The sequence below is a fragment of the Polyodon spathula genome, chromosome 4 (genome assembly GCF_017654505.1).
Source record: "Polyodon spathula isolate WHYD16114869_AA chromosome 4, ASM1765450v1, whole genome shotgun sequence".
NCBI classification, from domain to species: Eukaryota; Metazoa; Chordata; class Actinopteri; order Acipenseriformes; family Polyodontidae; genus Polyodon; species Polyodon spathula.
In genome coordinates, this window is record NC_054537.1 from 43,983,863 (window position 1) to 44,003,693 (window position 19,831).

A 19,831-nucleotide genomic window follows, 5' to 3' on the forward strand; every position below is an offset into this window, starting at 1 on the left:
GAGAAGTAGTACAGATACAATACTTACAACACTGTGCATAATCAGCACAGTTCTGATGGCATAGGCGTTTTGAGACATAGTAGATGATTTTACATAACATTAAACACAGAACTGGTTTGTGCATGTACAATAAATGGTGGACTGAAAAATCTTTTAGACAGTGTATCAAGGCTTTTTTTTCCAAGCTAATTCCATCATCCTCTTTATCATTTTATTGCCTGAGGTCTCAGAACTCCCAGCAAGGGAGCAGCTAGGTTATATGGCACTTGAAGTCTTCAGCTGTATGCAAAGTCTGCCGAGATACAGCTCCATAAAGAGTATGTCAGTTTTAGTTACTTCAAGTCACACCCCAGAAGCAGGGGAAATTATTATACATATAAAGGCATGTTAGTACAATATAGTGTATTTTACAAATGTATTTTAAATATAACCACAAGATTCATGTTATAGAAATGTGATATATGTTTTATTTTATCAGAGCACTTTGAATCAACATTAGGGGCTTTAATCACAATTCTACAGAATGTGCAAATATAGTGGTTCGAAATAAGCCCACTATTTTAAGTTTGTTCTGTTGCAGTATACAAGATAGAATTCTGCAGATGCCAAGTCCTGGCTTAAAGTAGCTTCTTACCAAGGGTTTGCCAGAATCACATGCTAACAGTTTTGTAGGAACTCATATGATGTTATTTATGAATCTGGATTATAGAGTTCCTAATGCAACTGAGAAACTTGATCAAAAAGCTACAATGAAAAATGTGAAACAAGTTCTGCTGGTGATTGTGTGTACTCAGGTGTGTTTGATTCCATTGCTGATTCCATTCAATATAGTTTGCTTCCAGTTTAAGTAGTTTTTAGGAATTACACCGTGTAACAGTTTTTTATTATTTTTTTTTGTTCCTGGGTAGTAAGTGTTATTTCCTAATTGCTTATGCCTCCAAAGTATAGAAAATGGCTATTATTCCCCACAAACTTTGCTTTTGTGACCAATGGGAAAACGGGCAAATGTGCGTCTTTTCGTTCACATAAAGTCAGAAAAAAACAACATATGAATCCAAATTAACATGTATTTATACTAAAGTAATACAAAAATGACTACAAAAGATTTAGAAGTGAGTATTTTTTCGAGATTCTGAGATTCGAGTTTTGAGTGTTCCAAAGGCAAAAGTTATATTAGTTTTTCACACAATTTTTTATTATTATTATTATTCTCTTTACTGAAACAAGTCATTGATTATTATTTGTGATATAGAAGTCATACACTAACTGGCCACTCTGTCTACCCAATTATTATTATTATTATTATTATTATTATTTATTTATTTATTTATTTATTTATTTATTTATTTAAGAGCAATTATACAGTGCAGTAAAATTTGTAGAAAATAAGATCAAATTAAAATAAGAGCAAAATAAAGAATACAGTAAATAATTACATTTAAGAGTGAATTTGACTTGTTAAGGTTCTAAAAAAAAATCTTTGCTTATATGAGTAAAGTTCATTAAGAGCATGCAGTAAGTATGATACATGGATAAGAACAATTTAAACCAAAAAACGTGGATACGGATACCTAAGAATAAAATCAATAGATACAGGAAATATTTATAATTAAGAGAAGTAGAATACGGCATGGTATGGAACAGTTCGATGCAAGTACAAGCTGATGCAAGTTCTGGTAGAATTGGGTGCCATATAGTCCAGTATAGTGGGGAGTTGTGAGGTTTGCAGATGTTTTCTGAACAGGTGTGTTTTGAGGACGCACTGGAAGGTGGTCAGGGACTGAGCAGTCCTGATATCCATGTGTAGGTCATTCTACCACTGAGGGTTGCCCTAGTGTGGGGCATGTCCTCCTGCAAGACATTGGATCCCTTGATCTGGAAGGCCAACCCATTATGGTGATGTCTACTTTCAAGAAAATAATGTTCCTATCCATTGTGCCATAATTGTGTGCAAGGGGTTTTTGGAACAGGACAAAAACTTCTGTGGCTCCCACAATCACTGGATTTCTAGAGTATTTTTCTCTCAGTAGCATAACGATCATTAAAACTACTGCCATTTGCTTCCCCAATAAATATAAAATACCCTTTTTCAATATAAACCTTTTCTCAAGTAGATAGAACATATATTTTAATAAAATACAAAACTGATCATAAACAATCCCTATTACTAAATATAGGAAGCAGTCAGACAACTTCAGTTAAAAAAAATATTTGATATAACTGATTGTTGTGATGTACTTTCTAAATCTAGCAACAAAACTGCTCTGGCAAGGTTTAATGTAGCATAACAATAAATGGTCATACTTTGCTTTGCTGCAGTATTAACAGCATTGAGAACTCTCCTGTAAGGAAGACCCTACATACAAACTCTGAGTTCTTCTTGAGCAGGTATCCTAATCAAACCCACCCAGAGCAAACTAGAACTACACTGTTATTGAGCCTAGATTAAAACTAAACACACAATTGTTCTATAGACAGCTGTGTAGTCAAGCCAGAACTTGCATAATAGGCAAGCTAAGTCACATGACTCACATCTCCCGTACAACTGTCTGAATTAGTCAGTAGTCCTCTTGATGCAACAAAAAGAGCATTAAGAACTACTTCTATTACGAACTGCTTCTTCGTCGAAATTACTTGTCAAAATGAAATAAGTACAGTACCTGTTGTAAAATGTGAATTTGTTTAATAATTCTTGTTTATAGGAATGCTATGTTCGCAATGCAGTCCCCCCCTTGAGAGATACATTTCAGGATTTGCACTGTTGCCATAGTAACACAGCCATGTCTGCAGCCAAACAGGGTTGGGGGAAATGCAGTTTTTGCTAGGTAAGAGCTCACACTTTAGATGATAAACATTACTGATACAGGAAAATTCCACTTGAACTGTACATTTATCAGAGTAATATGTATCCAAAGCTTTTTTAATTGGGAATAGGTTCCAAGCAACACCTGGCAGGGGTGTGCTATCATGCTAAAGTACAGTATTATCTTATTTTGTAAAATGCTCTATTGCTGTAGTTCTTATATTTTTTAAATTTTCTGCCATACCTTTTAAAACAACACATGTGGAATGTACTATACAGCAACAACAACATTTACAAAACAACGACTTAATATTGTACGTGTATCATCAGGACACAGGGGACATGATATGCTACGAGATATATTAAGTGACTCACTGGAATTACCCTTTCAGGAGGACACTTTGACCAGAGATTCTAAATTTCGAAATTACGACCGATTAATGTAACACGGTCTTTACGAACACCAACATACAACCTCCCGACTGAAAATGACATAGGGAAAATAATGTCGAGATCGACTGGTACACGACGTTGTCGTATGTTGGAGGTGAGAGGGTTAACCGGATATCACCGATGTACACCCGACGTCCAACGGTCTTTATCAATGTCAATCGACTTCCTAACTAACCAGTACGGACCACACTACATCTGGAGACAGGTCGGAACTGCCCCGATTGACAAAACGTTGGGTGAGGTGTTGACACGACACATCATTCTGCAAAGCGGATATTAGTTTTGTGGTCCATAATATTATATATATATATATATATATATATATATATATATATATATATATATATATATATATATATAGAAAAGCTGATTTTAGTCAAACAGGACATCTCTGCACAGTACAGGCCAGAACTCCGGACACGCTCTGTGGTGGTCCCCTCTGATAATAGTTCTGCTGTGTGTGCAAGTGTGACCTAAGACTATTAAAAAAATAAATTAAAAAATTACCAATACCCATATTAGTAGGGCAATTTTTGTCAACTAAATTAGTCAACTAAAAAAGGGGGCCTTTCATTGGATCTTATACTGTGTTAGCATCAACAGTCATCAACAACTGAGAAACAGAGAGCTGAACTAAACTATAACCCACGAAACAATGCTGTGTTCTGAAAATAGGGAAGCTGAGCCAACAGAAAGCAAGGACAGGGCAAAAGCTAAAACTAAATTATTAGAATAAAACAGACAATGAATAAGAGACATTTTCCCTTTTCTGTTCATAATTACTATGTTTACATGCACAAGGAATCAAAACTTTTTTTATTTTTTTATTGATTGCATCGGAAAACAAATATGTAGAAGATACATGACAAACTCAGTAGGGTTCTGAAGAATCAATGCTTCTGAACTCGTGCTTGAATTCGAAGAATCTGGTTTACATGCAGGACACATAGAAGGTTTTGGAATTGGTTCTTCAAATAGGTAGAGCTTGAAACTGATTAGATTGTGCATATGGACAGGCATCGTACTTCAAAGAGCTAGGGAGACGTTTTTCCTTTTCAAACTGCCTTCCATAATATCATTTATTTTACATGAAGCATATGCAAAAATGACATACCTTGTTGTAAAGTGTTATACAATTTAGCGTTTACATTAAACAAAAACAAAAAAAAGCAGGGACTTGCATTGACTGATCTGAAATTTCCAAAAAAATATAACAACAAGGCCATACAGAATATCTGAGTAGTTCAGCAATGAAATATTCTGGAAGCAAACCTCCAGTGCAACACTTCACTAATATCTGCACTACAAACAGATTAGTTTTTTTTCATAAGCATTGCTGCCATGAGTAATGTATTAGCAGATAAGGTGAGAACACAGGAGGCCATGTGTGGATAATCATACTTTCTTGCTGCTGCAGCTCTGTATAGCAATTGTCATCTGTGCTGAAATGTGGTAAAAGAATGTGCCTTTTGTGCTAATCTTCTGTGTCTAGATACACAGTTGCATTACAGAAGATTAAATAGGTGTGCTCATGAGTTTAATGGGCAATTATAGCATCAGAAGCAACATTGCATTGTATTTGTTAAGGTTAACATTATCACATGTTTTATTTCAAAAGAAAAAAAACATGTTTTGTTTTTTTCAACAGTCGAAATTGAATAATTTAGTGTGGTCTGGTGAAACTAGGGGTCAGTAATGTATTCATATACATAATTTTAGGCCATATATATCCCATACTAGCTTAAATACTTTAAACAGTTTCATCAACACTTTAACATTTAATAACACCATATTGATTGAGTTGGTATATGTTGTCATTAATTGCAAATCCTGCTGCCAAAAGCACCTGCAGTTTACCCAATGTAAAACAGGCATTGGGCACAGGTAATATTCAATCAGGGTGCATCAGTATTGCTGGGGAATACAACTGCACATTTAGTTATACAACCAGAGGAAAAGGGAGAAGGTCTTGAAGAACACATTTTAGATCACAGTTGCTGGCTACAAATGAGCACTTGGTGTAGAAGGAAGAAACAGAAGTTGCAGCAAAGTTGACTTATAGACTTACCCCAGGAGAAAAACAGAAAACCCTGTGATTTCTGAATTCTGACTGGAATACATTAGGGATTTTACAGCTGCTACTGCCTTCAGCATATGAAAGTGTAATATTTAATTTAATTTGAGTTTGACATCCTGAAGCTGGCTGGTGTGTGTAATTCTTAGTTTTGACAGCTTTAAATCTGAAGGTCTATATTTTTAATTTAAAGGGAACCTACAAAAAAAAATCATTCAGAAATTATCTGCCCAGTATGTAGCTAAACTCAGATAGCTTCTCATTTCTAGATGATAACCTCCATGTCCACTTATTTACAAGGAGTGTCAATCATGGGGTTTCCATGTAGGTCAATTTACATGTGAAATGTGCGTTCATGTTAGGGAATTACTCGTGTGAATCAGGTTTGTGGCAGAAAAAAATGGCCAGAGAGGGATAGGGTAAATCTCATTTACTTGTGTAAATGACAAAACACATGGGATAATCCATGCCCAGTTTCACATGGAAACCCGCATTGTAAATGTTAATGAGCGTGTTTATCCTTAATATAAATATGGCAAGGGAGCAGTTCAGTTGTTACTGGATTCCAAGAGGGCAGAAAATAGTGGCTGAAGGGTGATTTTATGGTTAGCAGTGGTGTAGTTCACCTTAATGATAATGTGGGCATGTGGCAGGAAATGGCGTTGCGATGACTCAGACCAGAAGAAAGCACAACCAAAAACAAAAGGTAGTGCGGTGGCGTGTGCACCGTTTTATTTAAAGCAAACAAAAAATAAGTAAAATATTTAAACAAAAATAAACACTTGCTCGCAGAGCAAAAATAAAACAATTAAACTAAATAAATCTCGAACACAAATAATGAATTAAGGTCCGGCTGGGCAGTAGCCTTCACAGATCCTTATATTCTTTTAAATTCAGTTTCTCCTCTCTCACTCCTCGCTCGCTCTCGTTCCTCCTCTGAACACCCACACGCAGAGTGCAGAGAGCTGCAGGTATTTGTACAGGTGACCATCTCCCGATTAGCAACAAATTAGCCACTTAACTAATTCGGGAGATGGCCACCTTCTGCATGAGTTTTATAATGTGGATGGGGCTTCCCATCCACGCTGCAAAACAGTAACAAAACTAAATCACAGCTACGCTGTCATACAAAATAATAAACAAACAAAACACATGGCAGTTCTCCATCATCTATAAACACAAATATAAAACAAACAAATACAAAATAACACAGGGGTGGAGGGGGAGACCCTGTTCTAAAAATAAACAAACAATACGATTAAACAGCAGGGTTTTCCTACCACCCTGCTACAGGGCAGCTTTTTTTATTATTGATTTTTGCTATGTCTGGACTGTCATGTTGTATCTCTTGTGGGTTTACAGTTCTGCATAAAACCACTTACCATGAACTCTGTTATGCCCTTGTTCTAGTATTAAAGCAGCTGTTTGAGAATACCCTTGCTGTAGAAACTACGCTAAAGTTAAACATGAAGAGCAAGTGAGCTGCTTAAATGTAACTCAATTAATTCCCGTCCTTTTTTTGATCCCAGCTATAGTCCAAAGACAACGCGTGTCTGCCCTCCACGTTAGTGAATATAGTTGGTGAACTGGATGTCATGAACCAACTCAAACACCCAAAACAGCGCAATAAACATCCAACAAGTTGTTGGTGCCCTCTCAGAAGTGACCAAATAAAATTGCAAATGAACATATTGATTGTGTTTTATTTGTTTGCATCATTAATATTTAACACAACAGTAAATCCAACACAACTTTAAAGAAAAGAGAGCATCTCTGACAGCATGAGCCTCCTCAGATCGCTGCTGTCCAATTGAAAGTGGTGGCTGAGGTAATAAGCAGAATTGAACTTGATTTTGAGAGTTGTGGGTTGTAATTTGTATAAACATCCACTCTAACATGGGTTGCACTTGTTTTGGGCTTGTGAAAGTCAGTGCTGCTTTTTTTTTCTCGTGTGACTGTCAACTTCCTGTTCTATCTCACAGGAAGCCACTGGTTCCTGAACACCTAATTTTGTTGTTGACAAGAGTTTGGATACAGCAGACAGCGGCAATTTTGGGAACTAATTCATGCACTTTAGTCCATTTCATCAGTATCTGCCACCTCTCTTTGAAGTGCTCACTACCCGTACTTGCCCAAGCATAATGCTGAATGCTTCCTCAGTAGCTATCAGATGCCCGGACGGGTAGGGTTTCTAAGCCAGGGTAGTATATGCTGCATCACCTGATCCCCTATATGCTGTATTGCCTGTATTAGAAAAGATATGGAACTCCAGGTTTGTGTCTACGGCTGGAGCAAGGTGATAATGTTCAGGTGTTTGAAGATTCATCAAGGGAGAATTAAATGCTTGAGGGAGAAGGGACAAGGGCCTCACATTGATCAGTACTTCTTACAAAGTCAGTCAAGTCAGTCAAATGTAATCCAGAGACAGGAAGCAAACCACAGTTCGCAGGATATCAGCACCCCTGTCATAGACGTGAGGAGGACTTGCGCGGTTACAACTAGTGATGAACCTAATGATCCTTGCAAACCCAGTCAGACGAACCAGCGTAAGAGAGAAAAGAACCTCAGCGGTCACAAGCCTGGAGTTAAATGGCCAAGAGCTTGTGAGAAAACTGCGTGGGACACAATAAACACGGATCTCTGTTTTACTTTGGCAAGGTTAAGTGGAACAGTTGAATAGAAGCTGGATAAATTTGGGGACATCATCTACGCACATGGAAGAGAGAGGCTTGGAGTTCAAAAAAGGAAGGTAAAATTACAAGCTATTCCTGGAAAGTCTAGATGGAAGCAGGAGATTGAATATGGAATGGAATATTTATACCAAAAGAAAAGGATTCTACAATCAGTCAGTTTCGCCCTGTTTCCCTATTAAACATAGAAGGCAAGAATTCTTCAGCATTATTGCTCAGAGGTTGTCAACCTACCTATTAAAGAACTGCTTCATTGACACTTCAGTACAAAAGTTGGCAGGTTTCCCAGGATGCTTAGAACACATCAGTGTAATCTGGCAACAAATTTAATCAGCTAAGAAGGAGAGGAAGGAGCTCCATGTGACTTCTTTGGGCAGCATTTGATTTTTTCAGTGTACCGATGACAATAACGAATTAAGTGAAAGCCTACTTTGGAGATTTGCAATTTAGTTTTTCAACTTCAGAATTCAGCACTACATGACAATGCTTAGAAGATGGAATAATGTCAGGATGTGCCATTTGTCCAAGTTTTTACTATGGTAATGGAAGTAATTATTAGGGCGTCAAAATGGGTAGTGGGAGGAGAGCGCTTGGCTTTAAGAGTGCGACTACTACCAATTTGAGCATACATGGATGACATACAACCATGACTACAACAGTAGTCTGCACTAATCGGTTATTTGGCAAATTAACCAATAACACTGAATGGGCATGAATGCAATTCAAGCCCACTAAATCAAGGAGCATCAATTAAAGGTAAAGTAGTAGATAAAAGATTCTACATTAATCAACAACAATCAGTGGAAGGGTTGAAGAGCATAGAGAGCAGTGCTTTACCTGGCAAACTGAAACTCTGGTGTTTTCAGTTTGGTCTACTGCCAAGACTGCTGTGGCCACTGACTGTATACAAGGTTTCCTTGACAACAGTTGAGGAGTTGGAAGCTTTAATCAGTTCATATGTCAGGAAATGGTTGGGAGCTCCACGCTGACTTTATGGTAAAGGAATACTGCAGCTACCAGTCTCTGCTCTAAACGAGAAGTTTAAGTGCGCCAAGGTCCGACTAGAAATGACATTAGTAGATCCACGCGACAAATGCATAAGGGAGACAGCACCTGTGCTGAATACTGGAAGAAAGTGGGCGGCAAAGAAAGCTATGGAAGATGCTAAGGCTGCCCTTCGAATCAGTGATATTATGAGGCAAGTTCAGCATGCAAGAGAGGGTCTTAATCTCAGTTCAGCTCCTCCTACATGGCACAAGGCAACTCCACCTCAGCGGAGGAAGCTGGTAGTCAATGAGGTGAAAAAGCAGAAGGAGAGGATGAAGTGGGTAAAGGCCGTTTCGCAGGCCAAGCAGGGAGAATGGATGAGTTGGGAGAGTGCAGAACAACGCAAGATCGGCTGGAAAGACCTATGGACAATGGAACAGAGCAGGATCAGTTTCCTCATCAGATGATGTTCTCCCATCACCACAGAACCTAAACCTCTGAGTGGGTGAGGATCCCTCATGTCCTTTGTGTTCATCACCTGCAACATTAAGCCACATTTTGACAGGATGTAAGGTGGGTCAGTTTGGGCAAGAGCAGTAAAACACATTTTTTTTTTAGATTCACTCGTGTACCAACACTCACTGTACATTATTTAATATCCTATCCCTTCTTGTATAAGGTAATATGCACAATTAATCCTTAATGTATGGTTCACAGTTTTATTGTTAGCAGATATTTTTTAAAATCTTTTTGTGTCACTCATGTAATAAATGTTATTATTTACAACATTTATATTACAAAATCTTAATATTTACAAAAACGAAATGAAATAAAACAAATGCTATGTCTATCAACAGTTTTATGAGCACTAATTACCAACTGTGTGACAGTTGTTTGTTTTTTTAATCATAATTTTAATCTAGCAATATCCACTACCTGTAGATAACAAAATAGATATACCAAGTTGCTCATTAAGTTATGTCAGCCAGGTCCATCCCATGATAGAGTTTTGAGGAACTTTTGTATTATTATTTTAATCCCATTGGTGCCACATACCTAACTAATCTGCCTAAACTGAAAGATATTATATTAATATTATAATTACATAGGTAGACCCTGAGGCCGTCTCCATTTCATTAAATCCATTAATGATTTCCATCTCTGCATCACCTACTTTATTAATGTTAGTCATGGGGTTTATGACATTTACAAGGCAATGATTTTTATCCCTGTAGATACTGCCATGTTTCTTGTTTTAGTGCTTAATTTGACTCTTTTTAAATAACTGTTTAGATAATAATATGCTTTGGGAAAATAAATATTCATACAACAAATGTGAAGCAGTATTTATTCTAATGGGTTTATTACCTCATAAAGTCATGCAAAATTTATTATAATTTGCATGAGAAAGTGCCTTGTTGTTTTCCTCAGACAGCTTTCTTCACATCCTTATTTTGGTGCGCATCCTGTTACAATGTATTTAAATAAATACTCAGAGGTTACATAGTGAATCTTCAATGTGTGCCGAGAATTATTCTATCAGTAAGCATGAGGGCTTATGTAGCAGGACGGCTTTGTGGTGATCTTGGGTACCACCAGGAAGCTGACAGAGACAGACAGGTACTACAGGTTGATGCACTGGTGTATGTTTTATTAAAAAAAAGAAAACAATTAAACAAAACCAATGCTCACAGAGCAAAATAAAAGTGCATACAAAAAACAATCTTGAAAAAAAAAATTCCAAGGCAAAAATACCTCCACCACACAAGCACTGTGCTGCTCCTTCTAGCACAATCAGCAATTGTTATTTTTACTTGTTTCTTTCTCCCATCTCTCACACAAATGTTCATCCTCTTGAAACTCCCCTCCCCTTCATGCTGCCAAACAATATCAAACAAACCATTGTGTTTTAAATAAACACAAAATACATTTAAACATGACACCATTAACATCACCCATTTAAATAACCACCTAACAACACCTTTGCCAAAGGGAACATCCTTGTGGTGAAACAGATTTTTCTCATTGTAAATGCTCCAGCTAAAGGAACAGGAATTTCGCTTAAAAGAACACCTTGGCAGAGACAGTTATTTGTTCACAATGGATTTGCAGTATTGTTTTATAACCTGATAACACATCATCATCAAACTTAAATTAAAATTATTTTCTTTTCAAAAGCGAGCGTCTTGAAGCACATTGCTTGGTTTATTAAATCTTTCCAGAAACAGAAACATGTCATTGACTCATGTTTTTTATTCTGATTCCCATGAGTGCACCTCACCACTACAAAATGGCATGTAAACAAATGACAAAATGCAACCATGACCTGTGACCTAAGATGGCTGACATATTGTGGCCATGTGACTTCTTGGTTTCCAGGTTATGAAGATCTAATGCTTTCAGATATTGGCTCTAATCATATTGTGGTGAACCTCAATTCCCACAAGCAGTACATGAACCTGGGACCTCCTGCTTTGAAGCATAGTGCTGATGCCATTGTACAAAAGTGCCGGGCTCCCTTGCAGGAGCTGGTATCGGGCTTATGTCTTCATGTTTAGATTGTGTCACCTACCAGCCGTGACCCCCTACCCCCATGCATGCTACACTCTCCCCTGCCAGCCTCAAGCATGCCCTCGGACTTGCTCACCAGGCTGCAAACTTTAAGTTTCTGGGGTATACAGACAGAGCTAATAGGCCCTAATAACAAGGCTTTAACTTATGAGCTTTTAAAGACTATTTGAAAAAGTTTGTTTTAATGAATAAAATATGCAAGCATGCTGTTCGAGACTGCAGTGTAATCCAATAACAGTCAGTGAATCAGTATGTTTACTGTCATTAGTATTCAGGATAAGATATGTGGAATATTGAAAAATAATAGTTCATGTCAATACCGTATTCCAAATACTTTCCTTTCTCTATCCATGCAGATACTGTATGTGAGTCTGTAGTCAAGGATTTTGAAAACCCCTGTATTAACCAGTGTATTTTGGTGTATTTTGGCATTTTTTAACCTGGCTCCGTACTGTTAGGGACTGTGACTAGTGTGATCAGGTGCAGAAGTGATGCGGTGCGTGAAAGAAGCAGACGGAGATAATTGTAATCCGGTTTGGAAATGTTTTATTGGAGATTTCAGGTCTGGCGACCAAACAATAATTCCCCGGCAATACACACCAATGTGTAGAGCACGGGGTAAATAACAGGGGAAATGCATTCCCAAATAATAAACAGTATCCACCCCACAATAATACAGACACAGTCACCAGTCCTGGGTGCGTGCAGTAGTGCAAGTTTATATTTGTGACAGTGGTGAAGTGCTGTTGTGCTGGCCCTTGGCAACAGCTCCAGAACTGTGTTAGTTGTCTAGTAGCATACAAAACAAGATGAGACAACTACAAACAAACAAAACACAACACTCACGATACAGTTTCTGGTTATTTTCTCTTTTAGTCCTTCTCGATTCTATCCACAACAAACCAAAGCGAAGGAACAGATTACGATTCTCTGTCCCCTTTTATGCTGTCACACATGACTCTTTGGTAAACAAGTGCAACTGCATCTCCAATCTGCGGCTGCTACATTGTTTCTCTTCCATGTCAATGCGTTCTTGCAGTGGAGTCTCGCCTTCTTCCAGACTGGCCGATTTCCCGACCCAGGGAAAGAACTGTCAGACCAGCCCTTCCAAAGAACTCTGTTTTCGATGTTTAGCGCCCTCACAGGTCGGGAGGGAGAGAGATTTACAAGCAAGAATGACTGTATTTCTGTCACAGGGACTCAGTATAAACAATATTTGTTTCATGAGATGACAGGTTGATGCTGCAGTACAAAATAGAAAAACAGCACGTTTACAAAGATTAATGGAGGCAAAAATGTAACTCCCTCCAAACTGGTTTGAATAATATTATAGTCATAGTGTTGAGTCGAAGTTTCCTTGCTTTGTATTTTGATCTACTGCATTACAGATACTTCCGAAGTACTTTATTGGAAGCAACCACACTGGAATCATCTGTGTAGTGATTACCAATTATAATGAATACATTTGGAACACAACATTCAGATTGCTCCTGTTAAACCAGTCTTGCTTTGTAATTCAGCCATTGCTCATTCCCAGTGTGTAGTATTCTGGATATTCCTGTCTGCGTGTAAATGTGAAACAATAGTGGGCTATTACATTCCACTTCCATGTGAATAGATTGTCCAGAATACTTATTTGGTATACTGAAGTATTTGAGTAAACAAAAACTGACAATCAATGACTAACCTTCTCTTAAACCATTAAGAAAAGGTTTTGTGAACAGTAAACTTGAACTAAGACATTGATTTAGTAAATCAATGGTTTTCATTGAAGTTCCATTATCAGCATGGTTTTATTCACATAGTTTGAACCTCATATCAGTGAAACAGAGCACACACTTTGATAATCTGGTTTATACAGTTGGTAAACAGTTGTTTTCTATCATTCTTTCAGTCAAGTTCCTTTACCATTGTTGTCCAGTAAAAATGATAATTTCACTGCCACATTGTTTTAATTAGGGTTGCCGCGATTATCATTTACTATGGTATTTTCAATATTGTATTGCTACGAAACTATTAATCGTATTAATTTTAAAATACTGTAGAAACGATAAAAATCGAAGCATTTGATAATCACGATAAGGGGAAATTAGCTCGTCAAATTGCCAATAGCAAAGTGAACCGCAGATGGGGGAAAAAAATACAAAACACAGAATCTATCATAATCACATTTTTCACCTCTAGACATGCGTGATTTGAACTGTGTGGATTTCCACTCTGATAGGTGAAGCTGGCAATTGTGCCTATAGAGAGCGCTCTGTGCTGCTCATGATCTTTGTTGTTTTCAACTTGTCGTATCAGTGAAGTCTAAATGCTCTGGTAAACATAAATAATAATCACAATACTCATACTTTGACGTTTTTAGTTGTATTTATTATAGCGGCTGACTGTATGTTTTCATTGTTTGAAATGGATACATTTCTTACAAAAACGAAGGAAGAAAACACGAGTCTACAGAAAGTGCAAAGCGACAGAAAGTTATACAGAGTCCCTTTGGATAATGTTTAAGCTGGCTTAAATAAAAAATAATAGTTTATCGTTGTTATTATAGTTTAATCTTGAGGTTAATGCTTTTGATATTGTAAACATTTGAAATAACACACATAGTTATACTGAGGTGGGAAGTAAATGGTAACATGATAAACATTTACAGTGCAGACTATTTTGTATTATTCATAATGCCTTTGCCAAATAGAAAGTGAATACGGGTGTTACCAAAGAGATTCTTAAATACTGTCTTTTAATTCTGTGCATCCAAAAACATGTAATTAGCTTTTAAGAGTGAAGCCTATTGTTTGGTGTTCTGTCTTAAACCAGCTGTGAAAAATTATACATTAAGTAAAACAGAAAAAAAAAATGTGTTAATCAGATTATTCTGGAGTTTATTGCAAGTGTGGTATCAATCAGTGAGCAGAAATTGCAAAGGGTACTTTAGCTGAAACCTCCAGATAGAAGGAGTACCGTTTCAAAAAAAGGTTGAAAACCCTTGCTTTAGGCCTATATCACTAACTGTCTACTGGTTTGGTATTACAGTATGAAATCCAATTATGAGTGAAAACAATTAAATAGGATGGGAAGTTGTTAGCTTGGTTGTAGAAATGTGGTTGGTGCTGTTAAAAGTGTACAGTAAAGGGAAATGTTTTTCAATCAGGATTGTCAGTTATTCTATCTAAATACATAAGATAATTTAAAACACTTTAAAACTAAGTGAGTTGTACCTGTTAACTTGTAAATGAAAAAATGATGTAAACTAATTCAAATATCATATTGTAGATATTGAAATATCAATAATTGTAGAATAAAAATGGTTTGGTAATCGAAAACTGTAATTTACTGTAATCGTGGCAACCCTAGTTTTAACCAGTGGCTATATTTATGGTGCCTATCTTTCGTACATCATGTTTAAAACATTATTTTTCCATGGTATTTTTGCAGTTTTCCCATGCTTGTAGTAGGCCTTCATCATAATTTACCATAGTTTTCCATGTTTTTTTAAATTCACTTTTAAAACCTCATCGCTGGGCTTTTCAACATTTACCCATGCTTTACCATGCTTGTTACACTCTCCTATGCATCTACACATATAAGGGTCCCCTTTCTTGATCCCACCAGATATGCTTTGTTTACAAGTTTTCTTTTTGTTCTCCACTAATAACAGCAGTTCAGTTTTGTCTCCGTGCCAACGGATGTGTTGGAGATTGAAGTGAAGGACAAGTTTGCCAAAAGCCGGCCGATCATAAAGCGATTCCTGGGAAAGCTCTCTATGCCAGTGCAGAGGCTCCTGGAGAGACATGCTATAGGGTATGTGCTGCTAAGTGTTTACTATAATAAAGAGGGGTGTGTGTCTTTAATATGTAAAATTTATTTATTTTTTGATTAGTCTAGTGATTCAATCATTTATGCCATAATTTATCACCTTGATGTCAGCTTCTTCTTTTCAAGTAGTCTAGCAGTACACAGTAAATAATTTGCCACATATACAAAGAAGGTGTGGATTACAAGTGTAGTTATATTATAAAGACATTATAGATGATTAGATGATGTAACATGTATAGTATAGTATATGTATATGTATAGTATTTGTAATCTAAGGTAACACAGTCTACAACTATAAGTATGAATATTTGTACTTTCTTGGGTTGCATGTGACCCAATTCCCAAATACAGTTTCTGTGGACCCCACACTTGATACACCCCTGGTCTTAGTATGCAAGCCCTCTTCAACCTATAGCATAATAAGGGTGCATCAAGGTTCCAGATCACAGCTGAACTGAGTGTGTGATAAGAAGATATAGCCAGAACAGAAAGCCATGACTTCCCTGGGTGAAGTGTGCAGAGGATTTGTTGAACCGGTGTCTAAATATTTTATTTTTGGTAGCAGCCACAATTTGACATGATGTCTACAATAATTCCACAATCAAATCCTATTATAATTACTGTAGTATTTCTTTGTTAGCATTTATTTTTTAAAAATTAAATTATATTTCAAATTCCTACCTTGCAGTAATGGCTTATATAACATTCTCCAAATGTAACCTTTTATAGAACAAATAGGACACACACAGTAATGGTACAAATAAAGTATAGATAAGTGAATTATGTAACCAGTATAGTGGGAGTACGCGGTTTTAGAACGTAGTCATGTTTAAGAATATATGCACATCAAACATGATCTGAAGAAACAAAACTGCAGCTAGGTTCTTCCCAAATAGTAATGCCAATTATGCTGCATTAACTGCAAGTCTATGTGGTGGATTAGTAAATTGAGATTCCGAAACTAATTGTAAATGTGACCTTAGAGGCAACAAGGCCTGTGGTGGTGAACAAATGTAAGTTTTTGTATGTGTGGATGTTAGTCATGGTGAGCTACCTTTCCATGATTTCTGTATATTCTGTAAATGTGAATTAATAACATACTGTTGTCAGACTTGCAATGGGGATTCTTTTTGAAGTTGGAAGAAGCAGCTATTAACATGTCTGGCTGTGTCCGTGCTATAATCCCTTTACTATACCTTTCCTTAGTGCTGATTTCATAAACAGCAATTCCTGAGTGATATCACATTGTTGTTCTCTTTTACAGGGACAGAGTCTTGAGCTACACCCTGGGCAGGAGGCTGCCAACAGATCATGTCAGCGGGCAGCTGCAGTTCAGATTTGAGATAACATCTTTCATTCATCAAGGTGATTCTTATTTCAGTGTTCACTCAACTATGTAAGATCAGGCCATGCTAGATTTCAGTTGCTGGATTTACTTTATTTTCAAAAATATGATGTTTAAGATAGAGTGACTTTGCTTCTTTAGGATTATATAAACTCATCTGAAATAATGTTTTTGACTGAAAATGCAAAAGGTGTACTATAGGATTCATAAGAAAAGGTGGGAACGATCAAAGCAAGGGCACCCTATTATTCCAGAATTGTGTTTCTATTCCACATGACTAGGTTTCAGTGTTCGTCTCACCTTTTTAGTCAAGCTTCCATTGCCCTACCAAGAGAGAAATATTACTTGTGGATGAACTGTTTGTCTAACATATCCATTGCTTCTAGATTCATGTACTGTAATGCATTTTGGACATTTGTTCTGGAACAAAAGGGATGGCAGATGGAAACAGTGATATTTATGATCTGAATAATTTGCAAAGGGGTTTGATTTAATACTATATAGATCAAGATGCTGCTTTCCATGAATACATTCCAGAGCACAGATGAATAGTGTTGATGCAGTTGAGATGTATGAGTAGTATCTTAGCTAACACTGCAGCGACACAAAATAGTGATTAAAAGAAATGTGAAGCAAGTACCTTAACAATGAGTCTAAAGGAATCTTGTGAAGTAAGCACCAGAATCATAATGAGACAATGAACCCCAGAATTGCAAGTTTGAAAGTTAAAAGTCAAATGCATGGTTCAGGTGGAGTTATATTTATGCAGCATAGTTTAGATAGAACACTAGAAAATGTATTTGAAGGACAAAAAGGATGGAGAGAGGAAACAAAAATAAACATTAGTCATTGATTTTTCAGAGTAATAAGCTGACGGGCAAGTAATGAAAGATGATCTACTCCTCTGCATTATGCAGCAGTACTTTGAGATGTGTCAAATGCCTGAAATGACTCACTAGAGTTTTTTTCTCTTTACCCAGTTATAACAAGCAGTCAATAATGTACTTTGTTTCTCTTGATAGATGATGAAGAGGTCTCAATCAGCACTGAACCTGAAACAGTAGCTGCCCAGGAGGATCATGTAGAGGACTTGGATGCAGATCCTTGCTGCGAACCCCAAGCGACTCATAGCAACATCATGGAGCCTGCAGCGCCAGAGCAGATAAATGGATGTGATGGAGCCTCTCTGAATACAGGTTCCAGCAGTCCTGAGGCAGCAACTTCAATGAGGGAAATCAGCCATCTGGCTGTTAGTGAAGTCCAGAGTGAAGAAAGTGAACCAAAAGCAGAAGAGACAGGTATTCTTAGAGATCCTACACCAAATGAAGAGCAACCACCGTCAGACCCTCAAACAGCATCAGAAGACCAAGATGTATGTGTCAGCTTACAGGTGGAAAATGAAACAGATGAAAGTAATACTCAGAGAGAGGAATTGGGGGAAGCCCCTTCCGAACCTCCAGCTGATGTGGACAATTCAGACAGCACAGTAAGCAAAGAGGAAGGAGAGGACAAAGGGGCGTCGGTTGAACCAATGGGAGACACTTTAGGGCAGGAAGAGGAAGAGGACGAGGGCTGTTCACCTCGGATGAGGACAGCCCTAAAACGGAAAAACAGGCCTTGCTCGCTGCCCGTCTCCGAACTGGAGACAGTTATAGCCTCTGCCTGTGGGGAACCTGAAACACCGCGCTCTCACTACATCCGCATTCACCATTTGCTTCACAGCTTGCCCTCGGCCCAAATGAGTGACGATACTGAGGAGGACCCTGCCAACGCTGACTCAGAAGATGTGACACTAAAGCCAACAGAAGAGAAGGACCTAACAGATCTAACAGAAGATAGTTTCTCTGAGGCTCAGTCCCACAACATCACCTTGGACTCAGACAATTGTGGACGAAGGACTTTACCCCGCAGCTTGTCCATTGAGCGCCTTTCAGACTTGAACCAGCTGCTGGAAAGTGAGCAGCCGAGGATGGTGAGCGAGAGCGATTCGAGTCAGAGGCCGACAGGGGAGAATGGCTGTGACACGTGTGACAAGTCCTGCTACAGCACGTCTTGTTACAGCACCTCCTGCTACAGCAACTCAGGCTACGAGGGTGCGAATCGCTTCTCAAGCCATACCCGTTTCTCTTCAGTGGACAGTGCTCGCATGTCAGAGAGCACAGTCTTTTCCTCGCAAGACGACGAAGAAGAAGAGAACAGTGCCTTTGAATCGGTTCCTGATTCAGCACAGAGCCTGGACCCCAATGATCAAGAGACAGGTTACAGCACCACCCAGTGGCCAGAAGACCAGATTGCGCAAGATGGGAGTCCACAGAGTAACACTGAAAGTGGCGAATCTCCAGTGGCAGGAACAAGCAATAGAACGGAAGGTTAGTGGAACTTAAATTAATATTATTAGTTTAGTTGTTATTTAATTAGTGGTCATTTGGATGTGTTTAACAGACATTTACATTTACCATTCTAATGAAAAACCAGAAAGAATATTTTCAGAAAGGGTTATGGTAGCCAAGCTCTGGATAATGGCAAAGGGTTAAAACCTAAACTGTAGATGACATTATTGTGCCGTAAGATTTCCTCACTGATGTCAGAAACATCAGAAAATGTTTACTTAAATCTTGAGTTCTCAGTGAGGTATGAAACCATCTTCTTATATGTTCTGTACAATGTTTGATTTGTTCAGTCCCACTCTCAAGTATTTTTTTTTTACATCTGTTCAGTGTTTTAGACTGCATGCACAATTTTGTTAAGGAAACTAATAAAATCTTTCTCAGCCCACTTAAGAAAATGGTGCACAATAATAATACCCTTTCTGGTATTGATCCAATGTACATACACTATAGAATGATGATAAATATGAATTAATAAAATGGATAGTTGTTACTGGCATTGTTGGCTAAAATGTACAACATATAAAGATATTTATTTCAACAAAGGGCAAAATATCAAACTGCTTCTCAAAAAACTTTCACTAGTAAATGCTGAAGTCAACAGCAAATAACAAAATTGGAAAGTATGTTGTAAAACTAGACAATATGTAACATCAGCGTGTATGATTAATATACAATTTTAGCTTGCATTTGCAGGAACATTCT

The 19,831-nt window shown here is 37.6% G+C and overlaps 1 protein-coding gene across 1 annotated transcript in view; it reads left to right on the plus strand.

The window, feature by feature from the left end:
- The window catches only part of hecw1b (HECT, C2 and WW domain containing E3 ubiquitin protein ligase 1b), a 145,425-nt gene that overhangs the window by 65,235 nt on the left and 60,359 nt on the right, over positions 1-19,831 (plus strand). The window contains exons 7-9 of the mRNA XM_041247968.1: positions 15,237-15,379; positions 16,659-16,759; positions 17,762-19,108. Coding sequence (XP_041103902.1) covers positions 15,237-15,379; positions 16,659-16,759; positions 17,762-19,108 — 1,591 coding nt within the window. The remainder of the gene's footprint in view (positions 1-15,236; positions 15,380-16,658; positions 16,760-17,761; positions 19,109-19,831) is intronic.